Genomic DNA, 16,535 nt, shown 5'->3' with positions numbered 1-16,535 from the left:
CCCTTTCTTGCTCGGTCTGGTCGCTGGGAGAAGCATGGAAAAACTGCTAACGATAGCACGAGCGCAAAGTAAAACAGTGTGCCGATTTTTGTCGAAAGAAAGAACGACGATGGTAAAAAAAACACCCACTGTTTTCACGGGAATGCGACTAGTTTTCCCTCCCCCGCTAGCAGTCGGGAATTGTTAGACTGGAAAAATAGAAGGATTTACTTGACGGGACAGAAAATTTAGTACCACCATTTGCCGGCAGCCTGGCACTCTTCGTGCCACTGCGTGGAAAATCGTTCGGGAAAATGGTAAATGTTTTCGATCATTTAAGCTTCGGTTCAGGATCTTTCTGCTCCTGCAGGATGCTATCTCAACCTTTCTATTATGTTGTGTGCCCTTTCCGTTCTTCTCAGAAATTGTTCAGAACGTCGAAAACGAAGGCAATGGGAGAAGCTTCTCCTAAGCAACGTTTTTCCATCGGACAGAGAAAAATCTTATTTTCGTCCCCACCGGACGGGACACCGGACGCGACTGAAATAAATTATTCAGTCCAATCAGTTACGGCATTACGCTGAATCGTCAAGCACGGAACCGGTATTTTCCCAGCGCCTCGATAACCTTGCCCCGGAGACGCAAAGGCCGTGGAAAACGCTTTCCCCTTAGTGTAACCGAAACCCCGGCCGGTGTCGTTACTCGTTACGGAGCGAATGAGTGGCCGCGGTCGAATAGTGTGTAGTGGCTGGGAGAAGGGCAGGATCTTTGCTGGAAAAATCGTTCGCGAAAATTGTGGCCAGATCATCAGGCAACACACCTGCGAATGAGGACACAATTACCCTTAAGTGGGTTTGACGGCTTAGCGTGATGCTTGGAGATAGATGCGGAATTCGAGGCTCACCGGACTAATGGAAAAATTATTTTATGGAACTCCATTTGCCTGACGTTTACTGATCCAGTGTGTAATGTTTGCTCTCTGGGTTATTCTATAGCTCAACGTATTTATTTGTGCGTTAGAAGATTTAACGTCACAGAAATGTCTTTCTTTTTTTTTTGTTTTTATATCTTCAACATGCATATGACTGACTTTGAAACGTTCCTAATAAATATCTACTAATTTCTTCAGTATACTCCAAATTACTTAAAAAAAACACTTCATGGACAGCATTAAACCTAACATAGATATGCTTTTATTCAATTAGTACAATTATTGGGAAAATGAATTCATGAATTCTCCAGCTGTGTTCTCCCGTTGGGAAGAAAATACCTGCAGATGCCTCAAATAAACACCATCCAGAAGAAGGAATACATTTCCATATCATCAAATTGTGCAAATCGTCACGAACGCCCCGGGCCGGATCCGCTCGAATGGAAAACAAGTGCATTTAAATATTTACGAAAGGATTACGTTTCGGTAATTGATGATTTACATTTAAAATGCAACCCATGCAACCTGCTGCACGCCGTCCGTCCGGTATAACGAATTGATGTATTTTTGTTTGTTATATTCGACGCGTTTGGCCCCGGGGGGGAAGGGTAAAATACAACGCAAATATACATGATCACCACGCGAAAGGACCAACTCACACGGAATGTTGCGCCTTCGGAAATGTATGAGCGGGACAGGAATTAAAGTAAAGTAACTCGCGCATCGGCCCTCGGATAATGTGGGAAATTATTTTTATCTTTCTTCCACGGCGGATCGTGCCAGCAACACTCTTTTGGCACCTGTTGGCTTGCTGGAGACCGTGAATGAATGCACTCACAAATTCGTTTGGCTAAACGAAATGCATCCGATGCATGGGGAGATGCGAAGTATAGAAGATGTTTATTCATTTTCTTAAAACACATTCTTGTTTTAACCGAGCCAAAACGTCGCTCAAAATTAGTCCAATGTCAATCGGAAATGGATTAGAATAGAATATAATTTTTCAGAAGTAGTTTAAACGTTTTCTAGCTACAGGATTTGCATAACAAGTATTTATATTATGAAACTACTGTTTAAATTATTAAATACCTGTTAGGAGTTAATTGACTCACCTTCCTGTTCGACACTATTTTCGCCACCAAACTTTCTTTACTTATTCATTTGTTATTTTCCACCAAATTTCCAACCTCGATCACTCCACAAGTTTCACAAACCACACAAGCACTGTTTAAAAATTTAAGTTTTCCTATTCCACCGATAATCCAAACTGCACCACGCCTTTGCGTTGTTTTATTCACAGCAATAACTCTTCCCCACCTTCCGGTCGTCGTTGCGCTGCGAAAAGGACTTCAGTCATCCCGGTGATTTATTGGCGCGGCAGTTAGTGCACATTCACATCCTTCATTGCATTTTCCAAACCGACACCACGATGCACCACACGAGCCGGCACGGCTCGGGCTATGTATTTTTTATTTAACCGGTGACAACTTTTCGCATTACCATTCACATCACACTCGCTCTTGCACGGAACGATGCACCAGAAAACCCGCACACCAGCGCATTGGCAAAGTGCATCGAAGCGAAATTATCGATGAATTTCCGACACGAAGTTAAATTACATCCTTCCAGCGGGGCAGCAGGTTGTCGCTTCGTGGATTGCGGAAAAAGTGTCCTCCGATGCCTGCAGTGCACCGTGCACAGTGGCATGCAGTGCAGCAGAATCCCGGCCGAGGAAACCGGTTGATGACGCACGCCGCAGTTTATTCTTGCCCACCTGCCGCGGTAAAATCAATACTCCGAAGGTCAGAAAGCTGGCGGTGAATCGCAAACACTTTTTGGCGCAGAACGGCTTCCGGCAAGGAACCGGTTTAGCAAAACACTGCTCAGATATCCTCCGACCCTTGCTGGTTGCTCTTGACACTCGGGCGCGTCAGCATCCTTTTTGCGAAAGAAAGAGCATACAAAGCACAGCCAACGCTGTCGAAGGATGATTATACGCTTGGAACACAGCAACTCACAACTTCAGTCGGGTGCAACGAGCCGCGAAATGAGCCAACTTTGGAAACTTTGGTTTCCCCGCGGGTTGTTTTTAAATTTTCACTGGTTTTGACGAGGAAAGATCCTCAAACGGCGCACGAACACTTTCTTCACACACTGCTTTCTTTTCGAAGTTATTCAAATCACGACTTCGACTGCTGCTGGTGAACACTCAAGCAAAAGGACACGATGTAGTAGGCCGAGATTTTCCACAGAACACTTAAAGAAAGGTACTTTTGCAATGCAAAGGGACACTGTTTACGCAATCCGGTAAATTAATCTTTTTCCTTTGTGACCTTCCGTGTCACGTGCTGCGGAAAAACAATACACACCGCTTTTCACCGTCCACCACACACAGTGCTGCGGAACTTTATAGCACAGTGCTGCGGATTCTAAATATTCAATCGGAAAACTCCGGCTCGGCTGAAGGAATGCCGCGGCGTACGAACGCCCGGTGGAATCCTTTTACGATGTGTCACCAGAAACACATACATACACACAAACGCAGACACCGCTCCGCACCCACGCACGCAAACGATATATTCCGGTGGACGCCGATTTCGGCGAAAAGTAACAGCAGAAACGCTGGTTGAAGTACGTACGCTCGAAGGCGCGCGCACACGCGGTAGAACCACCGAAAGGATGCACAAGGATGGCGCACAGACGAACACGCACACTGATAAACACACCCCCACACGTACGAGAAATTGTCGGAGAAGTCCTCCAATTCGATTTACGCTGAACGAAACCCGCCAGGAACGCACGTCCGCTCGCTACGGTCCTCTACGAAGGAATGACTGGAAAAACCGTCGAGCGCCGGTAGCGTTCGCGGTTCGGCTGATTGTGCGCGATGGCCCAAACAACAAACCGAACCGGTTTTAGAATCGTACCTTCGATGCTTCGGGATGGTATTTTTGTTGGATTTGGACTAACAGTGGTGCCATCTGGTGGCGGTGCTTTGGAACAGAGGTCGCATTCTATTTTTAGTTTTGCTTCTTCGGGCGTGCTCGCGAGTTCACGAATATTCTTCGGAAAAGATCTGATAACATCGTTCTAACTTCACAATCTTAGAAGTCTGATTACGTAGTTTTTGTTTCCTGGGTTGTTTTACGTTCGGCTCCCAAACAGGTAATTGCCGAAGCGACATTTTACCGGTATTGAAAAAAAAATTAAACAATTTTTGTAATATGCCGGCAACTGTTTCGGTATCGGTGATTAAAAAGTTCCTGAATTTGTGAAGGTAAAAAAAATTAATTTAACCATTAGAGGTTCAGCTTTGTATCAACAAAAGAAAACTAAACAACCGCTAGAAAGCAGTCAGCCATGTGCAAAGAAAAGTCAGGATGATGCTCAATGGCCAACTTTATATTCAAATACAATTTTTTTTCACAAAATAAAATCTTTTGCTAGAGATAGTAAACATACATGATGATGGTAGAAATAGTGTGACAATTTAAAGTTTTCAAATCAAATTGAAATTGCACATTTTAAATTTGTTTCTAAACCCAAAAGGATCATGGTACAGGATCGTCAAGATAGGACCACGAGCGAACAAAGATAGAAGCAGTGGAGGGTAAAATTGGGAGTTCAAGTTCATGCGCATTCCTGCTGCATCCCTTTGCATCCTTCTAGCACAACCGGTAGAAGTGCCGAGAATTTTACCATCTGTTCAGTTTTCACATTGCTTCAGCCATGCCATTGCTTTTTTTCGCCAGCGAATTATTTAGCCTATTCTGGAATATTTTGCATATGCATGAGCCAACTTGAACGGGGTAGAGTTTTCAATCAAACTTGCGTAAAGCATTAGAAATTGGATTCTTTTGGCGGTTTTAAAAATTTAAAAAATTATTTTAAGCACATTCTCGTTTATCTGTTATATCTCATAAAATTTCCAATCTAATGAAGTTTAAAAAAAAAGTTAAAAATAGTACTCATTCTGAAAACTGATCTTCCATGCCATTTACTTGTTGTACGTTGGATGAACAGGTGCATTCTTCATGGTTGATGAGACATGATATTTTTGAAATCTACTCCACGCAATAAACGTGTGTGAGCATCATTTCGATGGCTTCCTTCGGGCGTGTTCCATCGTGCCGAGCATTCTGAAAAAACTTTATCCCAACCGCAGCTGCATGATTCGCTCGAACCATGAAGATAAAAAAATAAACTTTGTTATGGTTGGTAATTCGCCAACTATTCCGTTTAGCGTTGCTGAACTAACGATGGATAAATATATGTTATTAAAAGTTCTCATTGAACCAAAATTTGTAAACTCAATTGCAGTTGAATATCATATCCAACATAGGATCGCTGGAATTTTGATCAGATTGATCACTGATGCGTAAAATGCACACAAACACCGATGTGCAAGGGAAGAAACCTGATTCCAGGACAGTTTTCGTCACCTTGTTGTACTTGCTTATAATTTCCCCCCATGACCCTGCAATTACGAGTAATTATCGGTTGCGCCAATGCATGCCACAATTCATCTTCATCCCAGCGGTTTGGACCAATCGGGTCCGCCAAGCAGGAAGTCGTGAATGTATCAAAAATAAATTCCGTTCCCGCCAATGCTTGATTTAATTACAGACCACACGACAAGCGAAGACGTTGCGCCGTTTAAATGACATCCTTGTTTAATTCATTCTCCTTTACCCACCTTGTTCTTTTTCTCTTTGTTCGTCACGCTGCAGGACGTTGTCGCCTTGCTTTCCAAGCGTGACGCCAGAAAATGTCACCGCCTGAGATCTTTCCACGAATCCAAGTAGGTCAACGTTTTTTTAAAAAAGCGCAACGCACTTTTACGCAACACGCGGTCTCTTGGGGGATAAGGGGCGGACAATGGGACAGCGCCATCAGAAAAGTGCCGTTTCTTGTTCCGCTTTCGAGTGTTCTTACGCTGGTGGCGGTACCGAGCGGTAGCCCTTTTCCCCGAAAGTATCATCAAGAGGACTCTTGTTTTTGACTTTAGAACGTTCTGTTTCTCGACACGCAAACATTCCCCCCGTCACTGTTTCACACCTTTACCGAGTGTCATTGGATCCTTTTTGTACCGAAATTTTCCACCGTACGCCTTGTTTGAAATGTTTCCAAACATGTAGAAAGGAGGTAAGGAGGAGTCCCTGGTGAGTTTTAATGCTTGTACCTTTCCAACACCTTACTGACTCAAATGTAACACTTCCCTACGGGGTTACCTTTTGGTTTAATGATCGCCCCTTCTGTTACTAAACAGAAAAGTGTCATGGAAAAAAATATTAAAAGATAATTCGACTCCATAAGCATCTACAGTGGGGGAAAAAATAACCAGGGAGAACAGAACAAAATTACATGAAAGCAAATTAAAAACCACTTCAGGCCTGCGCTGCCACCCGAGTGTGATGTGATGAGTTAGGATTTCATTTGAATGTTATCGCCCGTAATTAAGCCGAATAAAGGGTGGAAAAGTAGCAGCTTTTCGACGTGCACTCCGCCGCGAGATGCATTATTATGCATGGCACGACGAATATGGCAAAGTGCAGAAGTGTGAGCACACTGACACTGCAGTCCGTTTTATGCACGGGCGGGCAAGTCGAGAAGAAAGTGTTTAAACTATGCCGGAGTGCCTTCTCTGCAGGATATTCGCGGTGGAAGGTGTGAAGCGAGGGGAGAAATGCTGCAGCTGTAATGTGCTAATGATATCCACGCCGGTTCAAATAGAATTAAATGACTAATAATTCGAGTAATTAAGGAGAGGAACGGGAATGTGTTTTAAAGAGTGAGATGAATTATCACATAGAAAATATGCGAAAATGGTAAGTAAATCTTACACTTTCCACATAATTCATATGATAACTTTATTCTTGGTATTGTGTTTGTGCTTGTTGTTTAAAACAAGGTTTTCTTTCATCTCTTGCTTTAAATCTCGGGTATCTAAAATTCGGAATAACATATCCGAAACCATCCGATTTTCCTGTTCTAACCAAACATATGATCACATGTTAGCAGAAGCATATTTTTAAAATAAAAAAAAATACTAAAACCGCATCAGTAATTGCTAAGTAAACTCGATAACATCTCATATGTTTTCCTTTACATGGGCAGATGCAAAAAAAAACACACATCCCTTTTGGAAGAACTTAGATTTGTTTACGACCGACCAGAACCGACTTTGGCACCTGCTGCTTTATGGTGGGCATGGTTTAATGTGACCCTGCTCGCGTTTGTCCTTTCTTCGGTAGGAAGATAAATGTTCCTACCTGGAGGAAGCGAATGGCAAGAAACGTAAAAATCCTTCAAAGGCAGGCACCGTTGGTGAGGTGCACCTTGCCAAAATTTGACTCCGGCACACAGGGAAACTCATAAATAATCGCACAACCCAGCCGAAACGAAGCCAACCGGCAGTCAATATACGGCATTGGTGCGTTTGCAGATCCTTGTGGCAGCAAAAAAAGGAAAATGTTGCGATGAGTGGAAAATTTAACATGTTTACGTAGGATCATCTCGGTTCGATTGTGCGACGCGGGGTGAATAAAGGACCCGTTTCGATGGTCGGGGAAAGCCTAAGAATCGAAACCGAAGCAAACGACAAACATCTTTAAATACGACGCGGTACCTTTGGGAGCCATTCGGGGTTTTGACCATCTTTTAACTGAAAGCGCAGCATGCATTTTTTTATTGATTCAAGCAGTTCGTAAAAAGTAGAAATGTGCAAATTCACGCGCCATTGGGTTTGTTATTCACAAAAGAAGTAAAATGAAGTAAAAACAAAGATACACATACTTCTATCCCAACAAGATACAGAACTACCCAATAGTGCGCGAAAGAGGGTGGAAAAGTAATAATTACTTCCAAATTGATTCACATTTGCACGTTTTTGGCGTCACGGTAGGTTAGCATCGGGTGTAGGGCAGGGTCGCCGCCAGCTTGGATTTTCCTGTTTTTCTTTAGAAGAAGCACTGCAATTATTGCACCATCTCACGATGGTTTGAATGGGACGAAGTGTTTGTGGGGTTCTCTTCGGTTTAAGAAGGGTGAAAGTTCAGGGTGAAATTACTTACGGGTTGACAAAGTAGGGTGAAAAAGGGGAATTCGATACGATACCCGATGATGTTTTGACAACGAAATCCATTTGCACATATCATGCACTCTTCTAGGGCGGAAGGGTGCAATGTCCGTGAGTTTGAAATTGGTGAGGTGATGAAAAAATACACAGAAGATGCGAGATGAAACAAAATCAATAAACAAACTTCTCCGTCAAAATTTATTAGTCCATTTAAAAAAAAGGAATAAAGAGAGGGTAAGAAAGTGTCATAATTTAGTTGATTTGTTTGATTTCAATCCAATGAGAAAACGCTAGAGCCATTCCTATTGTTGCAAATCGTTTGGAACAGTAAAAGATAAATTTTGGTCGCTTGTGGATGCGCCACAAATTTAGTAACTTTATTCACGATTGTTCGATTTACAACTTTTTAATGGTTTTTTGTCTCTATAATTCTCCCGCTTTTATACGCCAACCTTGGGTCGGCGTAATCGTTGGTCGGCGTAATCGATCTAATCGGTCAAATGTCAACGGTGCCAACCCTACCTTGTTTCCATTCGTGACACCTATATTTTTTTTGTGTTCTCCGAACAAATATGAAAATAAAACAAAAGTATAAGGACAAATTAAAACGCAAAAGAAAACACAAACGTATCAATCAATCCCAAAGGTATTTTAAATCAAACTTCAAGAGCTCTTTGCACGTGTTATGATGAATGGAAAATCCATTTCCTTTCCTTTCTTCCGTTTGCATTGGTTGGTGTTTGTCTGTGTGCAGCTAGAAAACTCCGTTAATATTGTCGATTGCAGATGGAGTCGCTAAAAAAACAAACAGTTCCACGATCACCATCTGGACGGCGAAATGGGGTTTGGGTATTCGAGTGCATTTGTTGGCGTTATTTTCCTCTTTGCATGTTTCTATTTGCGCGCAAAAGGTAAAAAGAAAGGGTAGCAGCATTAATTCTGATGCCAATGATGCACCGGCGAAAGATGAAATAATAACCGGACCAACCTGCTCGATTAACGGTGAATAAATATTGATTTACTATGCGTTGCAGGATGGAAATATTATTTTTGCCGTTTGAAGCGGAAGTTTGCATCACGAAAGGAAATGGCGAAATGGACTCAAATAGCGATGGATTACGAGTGATGTGCGGGCACGGGAAGTGAGTAGAATTGTGGGGGGAAAACCATACTGCATATAAAAACAAGTTTTTGTCCTGATCGACTCATTCATTCAGAGGGCCAAGGGAAATAAAATCAAAACGTGCTGTTAAACATGTGATTTTATGGTTATAAAATCTTGAATAAATTACTTTTAGGATTCTGTTATGAATCGGAGTATTCCCAAATGATCCAACCCCGAGACGAGAATAAACACAGTTATGAACATTGCTTTTTTCTTCTACTACAAACCCGATGCTACATTTTGAGTTTTTCTTTCAATTGTACCGAACACATTGTACCAGAATCGGTATGAATGAAAAATTGTTTTCCATTTTTCATTTAAACATTTCATCTCGAACGCATGTTGGTTCCTCAAAACGTCGGTTGGTTCCACCACCGAAGGATCTGACCGCGGATTCTATTTCCCGAGGGTACGATTTCTTTCTCCTTTAGCGATTCCCAAAAGAAAATTGTTCTTTGCGACCTGTGCCATTTTTGCGATAAACAAATGCTCAGCAGGCGGTGATTTAAAAAAGGAAAGGAAAACTACCCAAACAACGGAAAGAAGTTTCGTAGCAAAAGGGGAGAAAACAGGGCGGCCAACATATGGAGCGGTACTCGTGGTTGTTGAAACAACGTGTTTCAACCCTGGTCGGTAACGATTGTTCATATTTTGCGTCAATCTGCGTTTTTGATTTATGACGGTCATGAGCGCAGGAGGATTTTTTTTTCGGGTAAGAATTCTCAGATTATGGTAAACCGATGCAAACTAGATTTAAATACGTGGTTGTACTGCAACATCACGTGTTCGACCACGTTCGCGAAGCATCCTTCCTTTGTGGAGAAAAAGTACCACTAAAAGAAAATTAATTTATTGTTTAACTTTCCCAACATTAACTGTTGAAAGCCAACAATCGGGTCCACGCGGATTCCCGTGGCGACCTTGACAGTTCGACCAGCTCAACATTTAACCGGTCTGGACAAAGATTTTGGGGCCAAAATCATGGGGCGGAAAAACATGCGGGCAATGCGTAAACAAATAAACATACGATAGGTTGGGTTGCTCAACCGTGGACAACGGATCGCTGGTGTAATCGTCAACGTCTACAAGAATCTTCCGTGGCCCTAGGCCAGCACCGGTCTCGTGTGTCGTTCGCGCTGCGTTTTACACGTTCGTTTCTTCATTTGTTTACAGAATGCGATTCGAAACCAACGAAACAACGGCGACGAGTATACGGTGTTCAGGTGCGTTGGTCTACTGTCTGCAAAACATCTGTGGCGCAGGTTGTCTTTCCGGCGTGCTCCATGGACAACACCGTTCGGATTGATTTATTTGCTGTTTTACAGTGCAGGTTCCCTGTTTTGATTAGAATTGCATTTTAGGTTTATTTGCTTTTCATTTCTGATTCTTTCGTTTTTAGTTTTTATTTGTCCTACGGAATTCGGTCAGTTCGCACCCGACTTCTTCTTGCAACATTGGGTATGTTTCATCTCCTCCTTCCCCTCTTGGAAGGTTTATTTTCCAACGAGTAAATCAACTGTTTCCGCAAGCACCTTACATTACTCGCATTTCGGAGTCCGTTGCACTGTCCAAGTGTTCCGTTGCCCAATTGCACCACAGTATGGGATATTTCCCGGGTTAGTATTGTCCAACGTAAATGTACGAAACCAGGTTGTGGAAGGGGACAGAAAGGGTAAGTTATTCGTAAAATAACCTGGCCGAGCATGAATGAGTACAGATTTTCGGGAACGGGTTGTTGATTATTTTCGAATACTTTCCAATTTAAATCTAGCGTAAGAGCTTATGCAGGTTATCACCAACAAGCTGGCGGTCTAAATAATTATCAGTTGCTGGTTACAGTATAGTTGGTTGCTGGTGTATGTTAGTTGAATTCTCTATCTCTATCTCTTTCTCCTTCTCCTTTTCTAACAGCATGTAAGTCAACACTACCCCTCTCCCGTTGCATTTGCGATATCTCCCGGAAGCAGGGGAGCGCTTACGTTCGAAGCCTAGCTTCGAGCAAGGATCAAATGTTTTGTTTTTGTTAAATAACAAACAGCTACAAACAACTAACCGCTGGCCTACCAAAGTGTTTCGTTATATCAGTATCTTTCCAGTGTAATTCCATAAATTCATCCCGCGCTTCTCCATGCCGCTTAAGGCGTGCAGCGTTTTAAGCGTATTCCTTCCTAACAAAAGCTCTCAAACGATGTCAGCAACAACGAGCCGTACTAGCCCACGTTTAGGTTTTTATCGTACCTAAAAGGTGTAATGCTTTTTTTAGATTAATTAGGCGCGCCCGAACCGGTGGACGTGAATGAGAATTCAGTTTGCTTATCCATGTTTTGCCTATATAGTTATATAGCAATGGCGGCTTACGGATTTTGCTTACAGCTACATAAACGAAGCACTATAATTGAACACCGAGTTTTGTCGAAACGTCATCCCTCGCCCACGTTGATAGTTTTTTCCTCCATCCATCGTTTTATTTCCCGAGGGACGCAATCCTCAAATCGACAGTAATTGCTACATGTAGTATAGTTTGCTGCTTCTGCATCCTTCACCCACATAACAAATCCACATTAGACCGTAACACCTAGCGGTGGTTTCGTGCCAAGAAGATCGGAAAGCTTTTGCTGGTACGTGCCAACGATGGCCGGATCCGTGATGCCTCGGTTGCGGAAGATCAACTGGAGCGCGTTGAGATATTGCATTTCCGTGAACTGTGCACCCTTTTCCACGATCGAGGTGAGAATTTCCTGCGGAAAGGGGAAGCAAACAAGTGTTAAACCAAACGGCTAGCTTTGGGAAATGTACGAGTACGGTACCTCAGGGTCTAGGTAGAACATTTCGTAGAATGAACGTGCATAGTCGAGGGCGACCTCACGCGATGCCGTGATGCTGCTGAGGGTTTGCTGTAGTGCCAGTGCGTTCCGGCACATCCGCTGCACGCCCGAGTGGTCGATGTATTCCATCGAGTTTGCCGCCATGATGAGAATGCGTGCGGCAAGGTGAGCGAGTCCTTCAAAGACGTACTGAAAAAAAAACGTTAGGAAAAAGCATACAGTCGAGCTGAACTTCTTTCACGAGAAGCTATAATTTTATCGTACCTTCGTCTTTCTCGGATGGAGCGTTGAACTGAGCGCCTCGTCCATGTCCGACAGCACCTTGGTCAGCTTGAGCACCTTCGCGTCCGGTTCGAGGGAATCGTTCTTGTTCGGATTGTTCGACTTGTAGCGATCGGAGGGGCTGGCGCGAAGATAGTGGAAGCACTGGACGCGCACCTCCAGGTGCAGCACCAGCAAACACGTGTTCGCCAGCTCCTCGAACTCGAGCGCCAGATTGATCAGCACCTTTATCATGCCATCCTTAACGATCACCGGACTGTTGACGATCGAAGCGGTACCGGCGGGCGCGGGCGAACCGGGTGTAGTGACCGGCGAAGCCGCCACCATGCCGTTCACGATAGGCTTCTTCAGCTCCTGGGCGAAGTCGTTGATGCGACCGGCAAACCACTCCATGCTCTCCTGCAGTATGGCCAGCTCCTTCAGCACGCCGACGTCCGAGAGAATCTCCTGCTGCGAGATGCCACCTTCGCCCAGGTTGCTGGTGAGCATTTCCGCCTCCCGCACGTTACGCTGCTGCACCTGTGTGGGACTTTCCTCCTCCGACGGTTCCGCCTTGATCAGCCGCTTCTGCTGCAGCTGCCGCATCCGGGCGTTGGACGATTTCAGGTCCGTCCAGTTAGGCAGAGACCTGAAGTGAATACATAAGATGAAGTAAAAGTCAGACATAAGAAGCAGATCGAAAAGTGATGTACTTGGGATGGACCATACTTCAGAAAACGTGTGATATCGTCGTCCTTCAACCAGGCGACACTATAGATGCGTTTGTCTTCAGTTTCCGGCTGCACGATACCCCGATAGGCGGCCTGGCACGTTTCACGGTACGTCTTCAGCAGCGAGCAGACCATTTTAAGCAACTCGTCCGAATAGGTGGGAAGATCTTGGATGAGCTTCTTCGTTTCGGCGATTCCTGAAGGGGACAACGGATGAATGGATTGATTAAAAATTGGTTAAACTTCATACAAATTTTGCTAACCTAACTTTAATGAGCAAGTATTGCTCTAGACTTTTGCTCCCTACATTTATGTTCCTCTTGCATAAACACTTATTTTTAACCAGCCAGTTTCACCAATAATTAAATTAAAGAATAACGGGAAAATATAATGAGTAGTAAAGTTAATTCAATTAGCACGACCCACGTTTGTAGAGAATTAATTCACTAGTACTAACCGAACATTTGAGACAAAAAAGGATTTTAATAAACATACGAAATTAATATCAATTTGTGAGCATCGACAAAACTAAATTTACAAAACTGGGTCAAAAACAACGCCTTAGCGTTCGGGAAAGCCTCATTTGGATAATTTTATGTATATGGACATTTTAGTTACTATGTACATAGAAGTTATGTTCATAAGCAGAACACACATAGTTTTTGATAGATACTTACGATTCTCAACAATGAGTGTATTTTGAAGCAACGGTCTCGACAACCCAAGCCGTTTCATTTCCTCGGGACTAATGATCGTGCGCCATGCGTCTTGAGCTTTCGATAGCGATTCGATCGTCAGCTGCAAGTTCCGGTTGTGACCCCGAGCGAGATAACCATCCTTTACGTAGTTCGCTAGGAAGGTGTTCAAACTGCACGGTTGCCTAAAAAGAATGTTTCACTCATTAGTGTTCAACGATCGCTGCTTTGGGTGCTCATCGCTACTTACCCCGATTTACACTTCATAAAGTCTTCAATTTCCTGAATGTATCCCATGAGTGGAAGGTAGATTTTTCTCACCAGGGATGCATCGGCCGGACAGACAAGAGCACGCTCTCGCTTCCGACGTTCTGCAGCGGCCGCGGCTGCACCATCCCGGCCACCAAAGTAGTGCCCCGGTTGCTGCTGCTGGTGGAAGCTGCTATTCAGCAAGTGCCCGGACGTTCCGCTAGCGGCCGAGCTGTTCAGCAGCAGCAGCGATTCTTCCTTTGGCGTGCTGTTCGACACGTTCGACAGATTGCGCCGGTGTTCTTTCGCCTGCTGCCCACCGGCCTCGATGTCCACCGTCGAGCCACCGGCTTCGGCCGTGTGTGATGATTTTTCGAAGCGAAAGAGCAGCTTCTTGCCGGGCGTTTTACGCCGGCTGAAGAAGGCGTTCACGTTGGTCGACTGCTCGGGGAACTGGCCGCGCATGAGCAGCGTCTCGTCTCCACTATCGTTCTGTATGTCCAGGTAGTCGGTGAGGACGAGCTTTAGCACTGCCTGAGCCTGCCCCCAGTACTCGATGATGTCGTAAGGTTTCACTTGCGGAATGTTGTATCGTTGTATTACGTTGCCATAGTTTCGCAGCGCCTGCTGGTGCGCGTTGGCGATCAGTTTGAACTGCTTGAACACAAGCTCGAGCAGTTCGAGCATTGGGACCGGTTGGGCCGGTTGGTTCGATTCACCGGCTGCCCCTCCACCTCCCGGGGTACCGTTACAGGCCACTGCACTGGACGACGACGTGCTCGATGTACCGATGGTTGTGGTGGTCTGCTGATGGGACTGCTGTTGCTGTTGCTGGTACTCGAGTGAATTTATGTGCTGGGTGGATTTGGTGACGATCGCCAGTAGTTCGCTTTGCATTTGTACTTTAATGGACTGAAACGAAGAAAACGGAAATGGAATGAAAGAATTGCGACAGAATGATTGCACATTGTCTCCACTTACCTCGATCGATTCAGGCACTTTTTGTAACAATGCAAAGCATTCAACAATAATACTCAAAAAATAAGACGAATTGACATCCGGATCGAGCAGTTCCGTATCTTCAATAATTTCACTTTGATCAACATCTAGAAATCCTGTCAGACAAACAACAATACAGTTATAACGAGTTTTGGCCGAAACATTTCCACACAACGTACCATTTTTGGAGATCTCAAACAAGGCCTTGCGTGCCTTTGTGTTCGCCTCCACCCGTTCGGCGGATCGTCGCAACACATTGCGCTGGAACGGCGAAGCTCCACCGGCCGCGTACTGACTGTTCCGGCCGGACGCTTGACGCTGGAAGTTTTGCAGCACGTCGGCCGTGCTCGACACGTACAGGTGCTTGTTCAGCTCCTCCAGCAGCTTACTGTAAAGCTGCTGCCGCCGGTTCTGGAAGTCCTGCCGCAGGTCGTTCAAACCCTCGACACCTCTCAGCCTACCGTCCGTGGTTTCGATCGACGCCACCAGCAGCTTGGTAGCGTGCAGGTAGTGCTTCTTGGCCATGAATGCGCTCAGCTGGGACGGAACCTTCCGTATCTCGGTGATTTGGTCCAGCATCTCCAGCACGTACTTATGCTGGATGGCGTCCGTGTACAGCTTTTTCAGCTCCTCGCGTCGACACCGTAGCAGCTGTTTGCAGGACTGCAGGTTTTCCTTCACGACGTGTATCCGCTCCCGGGAGGCCGTAATTTCCGTCGACACTTTGCCAAACAGTTGCATAACCTTCGTGAGGTCGCCATCGCTCCGCGATACCAGCTCGTTCAACCGGGTGTCCGTCTTCCGGAACTCCCGTTCGATCTTGAGCTTCTCCCTCTCCCGCTGCTCGTTCGTTTCGCTGGCATCGAGGGTCTTGATCACGGAAACGAGCAGCCCGCAGCCGCTCTGTAGATTAGAAGGGAAGACACATGCCACGTTAGTTGTTCGTCTTGGGTAATATGTTTCTTATCGTATGTGCACTTTGTGCAACCAGAAGTAATGCGCCACGAAGATGATGTCACTTCACACGCCCTTCCGTCGAGGGGGGCGGAACATAGTCAAGCTCGTCATTATTTATGTGTCAATGGTTTGTCCAAAGTTCTTAAACGGACCGATCGTCCCACTTCAGGGATGACGCACCAGCAGAGCAATTGATTGATTACCACCCACAATTGAAACTAACACATCATCTTTTGCACCACAGATGAATGCTTCACCGACTCTCGACGCTTGTTTACGAATACTTACGGAGGATTACCAATTGTCCATCGTTTGCACGACGATGCTTACCGTTTCTTTGGTATATTTTACTCCTCTCGGAGGTTTCATTGGAGGGGAATCCATCAATAGAAAACTCACTACGCGAGTTTGATAACAATTTCGCGACAGTCGTGAATTCCAACTAGCGCACCACAACAATTTCGCCTAGTGTTGGCAGTATCGGGATTCGGAAGATCCAAAGACTCGAACCCTTGCCGGTTTCCTTAGGGCTGGATCCCATTTGGCGTATTTGAATCCGATTTAACTCGATTCAGACATTACATTGTGTCTTGTAGAATTTATCGAATAAAACACGATAAAAGTGGATCTACACCGGAAATGTAAGGTTTACTTGTTTGCGGAAA

At 44.8% G+C, this 16,535-nt stretch overlaps 1 protein-coding gene across 1 annotated transcript; it reads right to left on the bottom strand.

Moving 5' to 3' along the window:
• Positions 1 to 11,714: 11,714 nt before the first annotated feature.
• On the bottom strand, positions 11,715 to 16,322 carry LOC131283991 (exocyst complex component 4). Its single transcript, XM_058312841.1, has 11 exons — positions 16,201 to 16,322; positions 15,093 to 15,816; positions 14,896 to 15,020; positions 14,771 to 14,826; positions 14,109 to 14,677; positions 13,916 to 14,036; positions 13,648 to 13,850; positions 12,969 to 13,167; positions 12,243 to 12,888; positions 11,961 to 12,167; positions 11,715 to 11,891 (listed from the first exon to the last, which is right to left on the bottom strand). Exons 1-11 carry the CDS (start codon positions 16,252 to 16,254, stop codon positions 11,715 to 11,717), a joined length of 3,081 nt encoding a protein of 1,026 aa, XP_058168824.1. The 5' UTR covers positions 16,255 to 16,322.
• Positions 16,323 to 16,535: the final 213 nt, after the last annotated feature.

This window comes from Anopheles ziemanni, chromosome 3, assembly GCF_943734765.1.
Source record: "Anopheles ziemanni chromosome 3, idAnoZiCoDA_A2_x.2, whole genome shotgun sequence".
NCBI lineage: Eukaryota > Metazoa > Arthropoda > Insecta > Diptera > Culicidae > Anopheles > Anopheles ziemanni.
The sequence above is the reverse complement of the archived record's forward strand: the minus strand, read 5'-3'. Positions and strand labels throughout refer to the sequence as shown.

Bases quoted from the DNA above. Each gene is read 5' to 3' on its own strand.
- LOC131283991 (XM_058312841.1), bottom strand. From the start codon at position 16,254: ATGGATTCCCCTCCAATGAAACCTCCGAGAGGAGTAAAATATACCAAA. The intron at 15,817-16,200 runs GTAAGCATCGTC...TCTAATCTACAG, and splicing joins TAAAATATACCAAAGAAACG to AGCGGCTGCGGGCTGCTCGT. The intron at 13,168-13,647 runs GTAAGTATCTAT...TGTCCCCTTCAG, and splicing joins TACACTCATTGTTGAGAATC to GAATCGCCGAAACGAAGAAG.